The sequence below is a fragment of the Triticum dicoccoides genome, chromosome 3A (genome assembly GCF_002162155.2).
Source record: "Triticum dicoccoides isolate Atlit2015 ecotype Zavitan chromosome 3A, WEW_v2.0, whole genome shotgun sequence".
Lineage (NCBI taxonomy): Eukaryota > Viridiplantae > Streptophyta > Magnoliopsida > Poales > Poaceae > Triticum > Triticum dicoccoides.
Genome location: NC_041384.1, coordinates 759753754 through 759762525, shown reverse-complemented (window position 1 = coordinate 759762525; position 8772 = coordinate 759753754). Strand labels below are relative to the sequence as shown.

Sequence of the window (8772 nt, the reverse complement as noted above, 5' to 3'; positions counted from 1 at the left end):
GCGGCAAATTGACTACCAACCGCCACAAGAAAAGCCAAGCCGTTCGAATCAACCTCGACCGTCCAATTCAGATCCGACGGCTGGCACCGACCCCCGCCACGCCACCTCGACTGACCACGGGGCCCCCTACGCGCTTCCCGGGCCCACATGTCACCGGGCGGAAGGTTCGTGGCGGAGGCGCCCGGTATAAATTCGGGGTGGGAGCAAAAGCTCCCGAGAAGAGCGAGCACGCGCACCTTCTTCTCGCCTCCTCCCTCCCCGCCGGCCCGCCATTAATGCGCCCCTCTCCTACTGGGGCAAGTGGTCAACCAGCTTAGCACGGGCGCGAGCACGAGCAAGGCCGGCCTTCCCGTGATCGGCCAAGAGGCCGACGGACGGAGGCAGATACCAAAGTCAGAGGAGTAGTATATATAATCCGGCCTTCTCGCCGGCCGGGGTGAAGAGAGACTCTGCCGTTCGCCCTCGCCTCCGAGAAGTGGTATCGCCTGCCTTTGCTCGGGGGACTCCGGTGGTCTGTCGTTTCGTTCGTTGCTTGCTCGCCGGCGGCCATGGGGAACTGCTTCGGGAGCAGGATCGGCTCCGACAGCCCCTACAAGAGCAGCGGCGGCTCCGCCTCCCCCTCTTCCTCCTCAGGTCAGCCTCTCCTCCTCCTTACCGTGCTCCGGCGTGCACGGCGAGCGCCATTTCCTCGCCTAATTAATTTGGTCTCTGGACTCTTCCTTCATTTTGGACTAATCTTCTTGTCGCACCTGCCTGGAAAGCACCTTTTCCCCCGGTTTTCAGTCTCAATCCAAGAGCAAAATTCAGATTTTGCTTCGATTTCTTGGCTCTGATCTCCTTCTAACCGTGGCCAACCGTTTGGTTGATTGATTGATCAGGATGGGTGTGGAGGAGGAAGGGGAAAGGGGGCGCGAGCGTGTCGAGCAGCCGGGTGTCGTCCTCGCCGCCGACGACGGTGCCGCCGACGCCGCGGAGCGAGGGCGAGATCCTGCAGTCGGCCAACGTCAAGAGCTTCGCCTTCAACGAGCTCAAGACGGCCACCCGGAACTTCCGGCCGGACAGCGTGCTGGGAGAGGGCGGCTTCGGGTCCGTCTTCAAGGGCTGGGTCGACGAGACCACCTTCGCGCCCGCCCGCCCCGGCACCGGCATGGTCATCGCCGTCAAGAAGCTCAACCAGGAGGGCTTCCAGGGCCACCGCGAGTGGCTGGTCAGTCTGCACCTCCTCTTCTCTTCTCTGAACTACTCTGCTACTGAATATGTTCTGAACTTTCTGAATCTCTGCATCTGTTGCTGAAATTTTTGAATCCATTGTTACTGAAGATATGTTCTGAATGTGATGTGCAGGCTGAAGTGAACTACCTGGGTCAGTTGTCGCACCCCAATCTTGTCAGGCTCGTCGGGTACTGCCTCGAGGACGAGCAGCGCCTCCTCGTCTACGAGTTCATGCCGCGAGGGAGCCTCGAGAACCATCTTTTCAGAAGTAATTACCAATGAACCTTCCTTTGGTCTTTCGTTGATCAGTTAACCACACCTAATCACTTGTTGAGGATGTTGGTGGTAACAAGTTTGGATGATGAATGTGCAGGGGGCTCGCGTTTCCAACCACTTTCATGGAACCTGAGGATGAAGGTCGCGCTCGGAGCGGCCAGCGGGCTCGCCTTCCTCCACAGCGACAAGGCCAAGGTCATCTACCGCGACTTCAAGACGTCAAACGTTCTCCTTGACTCGGTATGTTCCTCTTACTTTCCTTCTGATTTGAAAGAGCAAATAAATTCTTCACAGACTTCTCAAATGCTAAATATATCGAACCATGGATGGAATTTGCAGAGCTACAATGCTAAGTTGTCAGATTTCGGGCTGGCGAAGGACGGGCCGACCGGCGACAAGAGCCATGTCTCCACAAGGGTCATGGGCACTCATGGATATGCCGCGCCCGAGTATCTTGCAACAGGTAAACTAAATCAATTTCATGAACACATATCTTAATCTGATGCAGCACATTATTATAAGTACTTTATACCCTTTGGTGTTGCTGAAACGCTTCTAATTTGGGGTTGTTAAGAACCTTCAACTTTTAGAATACATATTTAGCATGAGACAGATACTAGAAATGCTCTGAACTTTTAGCAGGATACTTTTCTTGACAGTTCTTATCAAGAACAGAAAGGGTTGAATAATGCCGTTGTTGTTATGCGGTAGGTACGGTTGGATCATACGAGTCTCCGGATAAAAAGTCTCCTAATCCGTTTGGCAGCTTGTGTGTGTCCTGGGGCACCAGGAGAAGCAGTGAAGAACACACCAGCCTTCGAATTCTTGGTCCAATTTTCCAGTTAGGTAGCAGCACAACTGGCCCAATTTGGTCATGGTTTCAGACCTAACTATTGCAACAGGACCCATTCACCACATGTGTTCTAAAACCAAAACCAGATTGATTAATCAGCTGTCACCACCACCATCTACATAAATAATCCGTACTTTTTGAAATGATCTGATTGGATGGCAGGTGATCTATGCAGCATATATAACAATCTTGCAGCTGGATCAGCATCCATTTGCTATTTTGCTATGTACTTTGTGTACCAGCAGGTCAATGGCCAGCAGTGCCTCTGTACTTGCTCTTATAGTTCAGTGGTTCCTAGGTAGGCATGAGCTGTGTTAATCACTATATGATACTGATACCAACACAGTACACTAGTCCAAGTTGTACTAACCAATGCCTAATCCACCCTAAAAAACTTATATCTAATCCGGTTAAGACGGATCATTGTCCGTTCCCTCTGCAGCATCTGCACATGAGCCAGAAAAAAGGTTGTGACTTTGATGCCCATGGGATCTTGGATGGAGTATCCAGTGGGATTAAATTAACCCTTTCTGAGTATGATTATCTTGGATCGAATATCCATTAGCATTATTATCTTGGATGGAGTATCTAGCAGGATTAAATGGTTGATGCTTTGCTTGAGTGAATGGATAATGAAAATTAACAATGTAGTAGTAGGAATGAATTGTTAATGGATGAATCATTCAGAGAAATTAATGGTGATGGTGATGGCGGTGCAGGGCATCTGACGGCGAAGAGCGACGTGTACAGCTTCGGGGTGGTGCTGCTGGAGATGCTGTCGGGGCGGCGGGCGCTGGACAAGAACCGGCCGTCGGGGGAGCACAACCTGGTGGAGTGGGCGCGGCCGTACCTCACCAGCAAGCGCCGGGTGTTCCACATCCTGGACGCGCGGCTGGGCGGCCAGTACTCGCTGGCCGGCGCGCAGAAGACGGCGGCCCTCGCCATGCGGTGCCTCTCCGGCGACGCCCGGGCCCGCCCCGGCATGGCGGAGGTGGTGACCGCGCTCGAGCAGCTGCAGGACGCTAAGGAGACGGCCGCGGGCGGGGGCGCCGGGCAGGGTAGGGCGTCCGGGGGGTTCGTCAGGATGCGCGGCGGCGGCGGGAGCGGCGCGGGGCGGCAGCAGCAGCAGCGTCCCGAGCCCATGGCCGTGCGGCGGCTGCCGGCGGCGCCGCTGCGGTCGCACCCCGAGTGATGGGTTGTAAAGATCGATGATGATGTACGAGTAGTTTATGAATGTTGTTAATTAGTTGGCTGCTTCTTTGCTCGACCGAATCGAATCCGGCGTCCGCCATTTCTTTTGCTTGTTTAGCTAGGCGGCAGGATGATTGGCGACGATGGCCGGCGGAGCTTTTTTGTTTTGACGAGGCGACTCCGCCGCCGTCGCCGTCGCCGACTCCGCTCGATGGAGATGCGCCGGAAAATAACATGCAAAAATTAGCGGCTTTGCTTGGATGGATGGATATGGATGAACGGATCTATGCCAACTAGAGTGAATGTTGGCCACAAAATTTTGTTGACGACGGCCGACATGGTTGGATGGATTGCACATTTTTTTTTCTAAAAGTACCTACCATTTTTTTATAGAAAAAGGCAAAATTTATGACAAGAGGCTTACATTGGAAGTGAACATCAGGCAAAAACCCACAACACTCCACCTAAACCCTAGCCTGCTCTCTCACAAGTACGTTGTAGGCCTCCAACTCCAACACCGACATCTTTCCATTCCGTAATTCCTTTCAGGATCTGGTTTTTTAGCACCGATGTTATGATTTGGTGCCCCCTTGGAAGACGTGCACGTTTCTATGCTTCCATAGAGACCAAGCCGTAGTGATGGCAAAAGAATCAAAGCCAAGCTTCTCGGTCTTGCTAAAGTGAGTCCTCTCGTGCACAGTCGCGGGGCGTGCACCAGAAAGTTGGGCGGGCTGGATGCACCAGAGAATTGCTAAAAGCTGGCACTCTATGACCCATGGGCTGGCTATAATGTGAGAAGAAGCTTCAAAGCTGGGCGTATCATGGCCCATTCGACCTTGCCTAATCTTCGCCAATGCTCGTGCAGTCACCAAGTGATGATCGTGTCATGTGTCGCGAAACATTGCACATTCAGGCAAAGCTCATGCAAACAATAGTTTCAGACCTCACGAGTGTATACACATGGCATTAGTAGTATATGTGATATGACCAAAGTGACACAAGTCAAATAGTTATATGACTTATGATGCATTTTACTCATTGATAAATGCATATAGTGGGTGTGGGGGTGACGGGAGTGAAACTTCGACTCATTGATGATCAGATTACGAACTAGCTAACCATCTGATCTTTTCATTGTCAACTATCTTATACCTCATTGAAATGCATTGATAACTATCTGGTTCTTCACACTTATCTGATCCTTCAATTCACAAGTTGTTAGTCCAACCCCGGTGTCCAATTCGATTATTTCTCATTCGCTCCTTCCTCTTTCTCATCTCACACAGTTATTGATCGTCCGCACGAAGCTCCTAGCCCCTTCCTCTTTCTCATTCGTCCTCCTTCCTCACCCCTTCTCATTTTTCTCATCTGAGCCAGAAAACAATTCACTACCTAGAAAGATATTTTCCCCCCGAGGGATTTGCCCCCTAAGACCTAACTAGTATGATTAGTGTGCTTTGCTAGATCGATCTACACAACGTCATAATTCTGCAGATCATACATTATGATGTCTCAAAATAAACTTTGAATCTGCAAATTGTGGATTAAAATGCTTTGAACCAATGAGCATATGTGAAATCAAGAAGTATCCATAATTTTTACACACACACAAAACACCATTTCATCTCAATATTTCTTTAATATAAGTGTAATTATGTAAATTCGTCATAAGCTATGAGATTTTATATCAGAAAATTGATTTTAATCAACCCTGAATGACACCAAAACTAATTACATAGATCTTGTTTTGCTCTCCAGTGCCTTCTTCTTCATCTATGCCCACGCACCTCGGGATCCCGTCGAATCTCTGAAAGATGCATCGTGATGATAAGACCTGCTATGAGGCTAAAACCTCAAGCCGAAATCGAAGCTGGTTGATATCCTGACTCAGGTCGGACAACATTCGATGAGCTCCGCCACATTATATACAACACCACTTTTATGCTGCATACACAAGCAAACTCACGACGCGACATCAACACTTTAATCACAATGACCGAACTATTACTTTTTCTATGTCGCATGAAGGAAATACGCAAACAACAATCATAATGTGGAGGCCAGGATGAATCTCGATGTTTAGTGTTGCGGTACGTCCAGAAGACCATACAGTGGATAAGAAAATATAAAAAAATACATTATACTAAACTCTTTTACTTTATTTAAGCCATTGATTGGTATTTAACTTTTCCTTATATCAGCAAAATGACAACATATAATGCTCCCAAATATTAGAATGTATTATATTAGATGTACAATTCTATACATTGATTATAAATACACATTCATTAAGTTAACAACAATTTTGTGATGGAGTTTGTTTGAGACATTGATTGCTAAAAATGTCTCTTATTCGAATGCGTCCCCTAAAATCAAAGAGAGAAACCCAAAATATCATTAGTCTCTAGATCAATTGGTACCACTTATGTCTTTGCATATAGTTGAGTATATTTAAATATATTGTCAAGAGCTATAGAGTAGCATGTTTAACAAACATGTTGATAGATACTTCTAGGAAGTATGACTAAATATAAAATCCTAGAATATATGAGATTCCTACAAGTTGTTTGTCTTACAATCACTAGCATTACCTGTTTACGTGTTCATTCCTAGTAAACTAGCATGATTAATGGCATTATAAATATGCAGATCATATATTATAATGTCTGTAAGTTGCTTTGTATTTTCAAATCTTACATTAAAAATGTTGTAGTGAGCCTATGTCTAATCAAGAAATACTCATAGTTTTATACACAAAAATTCACCATTTGATTTTAACTAATAGTCGTGCATATGCAATGCATGTCGATATTAGGTAGGATATTAATTGTACATTGTTATTGCATATAATATTAATTACATGTTAAATAAGTGGCTACCTAAGACGTTGTTAGTATCGTAGTTATGATATTAGTTGCATCCTAAATGTGATTGGTGCTCAACATTGGGGTGATTAGATCGATCTGGTTTGACAATTGAGATTGTTTGGATCTACCTCACTAGTGCCTTTATATACCACTAGCAAAAGGGCCCGTGTGTTGCAACGGGAGAAAGAAAAATCATAATCTTCAATGGCCATGACCATATTTTGCTGCATCACCGAGACACACTATCACTCTTAATTTCATAAAATCATGAACATTTATTGAAAGAATGAACATTTATTAAACTCGTGCACATATTTGAAATCATGAACATTTTTTCAAATTGGTGAACACTTTTACAAAATTTTGAATATTTTCTAAAATAACTCCGCCTATGTTGTCTCAACATAGCCGGTCCCAAGCCCGGGTAAAGGAGGAGGGTTGTGATAGGCCTGGCGAACCAACGTAAAAAATCAGCCACTCTTATAGAGATGAAACCCAAAAGATTTTTGTTGGGGCGTAACCCTCTCAGCGACGTGCTACATCGGAACCCAGGTGTGATGGAAAATGGGCAAGGGCTGGGCCGTCACCCCCAAGGTGGCGCGCCGTATCTTGATCCAGATACGGTGGCAAGTGAGCGAGGATCGGGTCGTCGCATCCTTAGTGGCGCACTACATCGGCGCCCGGATGTAGTGGAAAATGGGCAAGGGTCTTCGCATTTGACTTGACGAGTGCGAAGGGTAAGGAAGCTAGCCGAGCCTAGGAGGATTCGCTTAGGTAGCTGGAACGTAGGGTCTCTAACAGGGAAGCTTCGGGAGCTAGTTGATGCAGCGGTGAGGAGAGGTGTTGATATCCTTTGCGTCCAAGAAACCAAATGGAGAGGACAGAAGGCGAAGGAGGTGGAGGATACCGGCTTCAAGCCGTGGTACACGGGGACGGCTGCAAACAAAAATGTCGTAGGCATCTTGATTAACAAGAGCCTCAAGTATGGAGTGGTAGACGTCAAGAGACGTGGGGACCGGATTATCTTGGTCAAGCTGGTAGTTGAGGACTTGGTTCTCAATGTTATCAGTGCGTATACCCCGCACGTAGGCCACAATGAGAACACCAAGAGGGAGTTCTGGGAAGGCCTGGAAGACATGGTTAGGAGTGTACCGATTGGTGAGAAGCTCTTCATAGGATGAGACCTCAATGGACACGTGGGTACATCTAACACAGGTTTTGAAGGGGCGCACGGGGGCATTGGCTATGGCATCAGGAATCAAGAAGGAGAAGATGTCTTAAGCTTTGCTCTAGCCTACAACATAATTGTAGCTAACACCCTCTTTAGAAAGAGAGAACCACATCTGGTGACTTCTAGTAGTGGCCAACACTCTAGCCAGATTGATTTCATCCTCTCGAGAAGAGAAGATAGGCGTGCGTGCCTAGACTGTAAGGTGATACCTGGAGAGAGTGTTGTACCCAGCATAAGCTGGTGGTTGCTGACTTTCGCTTTCGATTTCGTGTCCAGCGGGATAAGCGTGCCAAAGTCGCTAGAACAAAGTGGTGGAAGCTCAAGGGGAAGGTAGCTCAAGTGTTCAAGGAGAGGGTCAGTAAGGAGGGCCCTTGATACGTCTCCAACGTATCTATAATTTTTGATTGCTCCGTGCTATATTATCTACTATTTTGGACTATATTGGGCTTTATTTTCCACTTTTATATTATTTTTGGGACTAACCTATTAACCGGAGGCCCAGCCCAGAATTGTTGTTATTTTGCCTATTTCAGTGTTTCGAAGAAACGAAATATCAAACGGAGTCCAAACGGAATAAACCTTTCTGGAACGTGATTTTCTTCCCGAATATGACCCAGGAGACTTGGACCCTATGCCAAGGAAGCTTCGAGATGGGCACGAGGTAGGGGGGCGCGCCCTATATCCCCAGGCGCGCCCCCACCCTCGTGGGCCCACCGAAGCTCCACCGGCGTACTTCTTCCTCCTATATATACCTACGTACCCCCAAACGAACAGAGAGTGAGCCAAAACCTAATTCCACCGACGCAACTTTCTGTATCCACGAGATCCCATCTTGGGGCCTGTTCCGGAGCTCCGCCGGAGAGGGCCGTCATCACGGAGGGCTTCTACATCATCATAGCCTCTCCGATGAAGTGTGAGTAGTTTACCTTAGACCTTCAGGTCCATAGTTATTAGCTAGATGGCTTCTTCTCTCTTTTTGGATCTCAATACAAAGTTCTCCCCCTCTCTCGTGGAGATCTATTCGATGTAATCTTCTTCTTTTTGCGGTGTGTTTGTTGAGACCGATGAATTGTGGCTTTATGATCAAGTCTATCTATGAATAATATTTGAATCTTCTCTGAATTCTTTTATGTATGATTGGT

The 8772-nt window shown here is 47.3% G+C and overlaps 1 protein-coding gene across 1 annotated transcript; it reads left to right on the top strand.

Annotated features, from left to right (window-relative positions):
* Positions 1 to 231: 231 nt before the first annotated feature.
* Positions 232 to 3797, top strand: LOC119270768 (receptor-like cytoplasmic kinase 176). The gene is made up of 6 exons (XM_037552824.1): positions 232 to 633; positions 879 to 1207; positions 1345 to 1480; positions 1586 to 1728; positions 1828 to 1951; positions 3061 to 3797. The coding sequence occupies exons 1-6, from the start codon at positions 549 to 551 to the stop codon at positions 3531 to 3533; spliced, it is 1290 nt and encodes a 429-aa protein (XP_037408721.1). The 5' UTR covers positions 232 to 548; the 3' UTR covers positions 3534 to 3797.
* The last annotated feature ends 4975 nt before the right edge of the window (positions 3798 to 8772 follow it).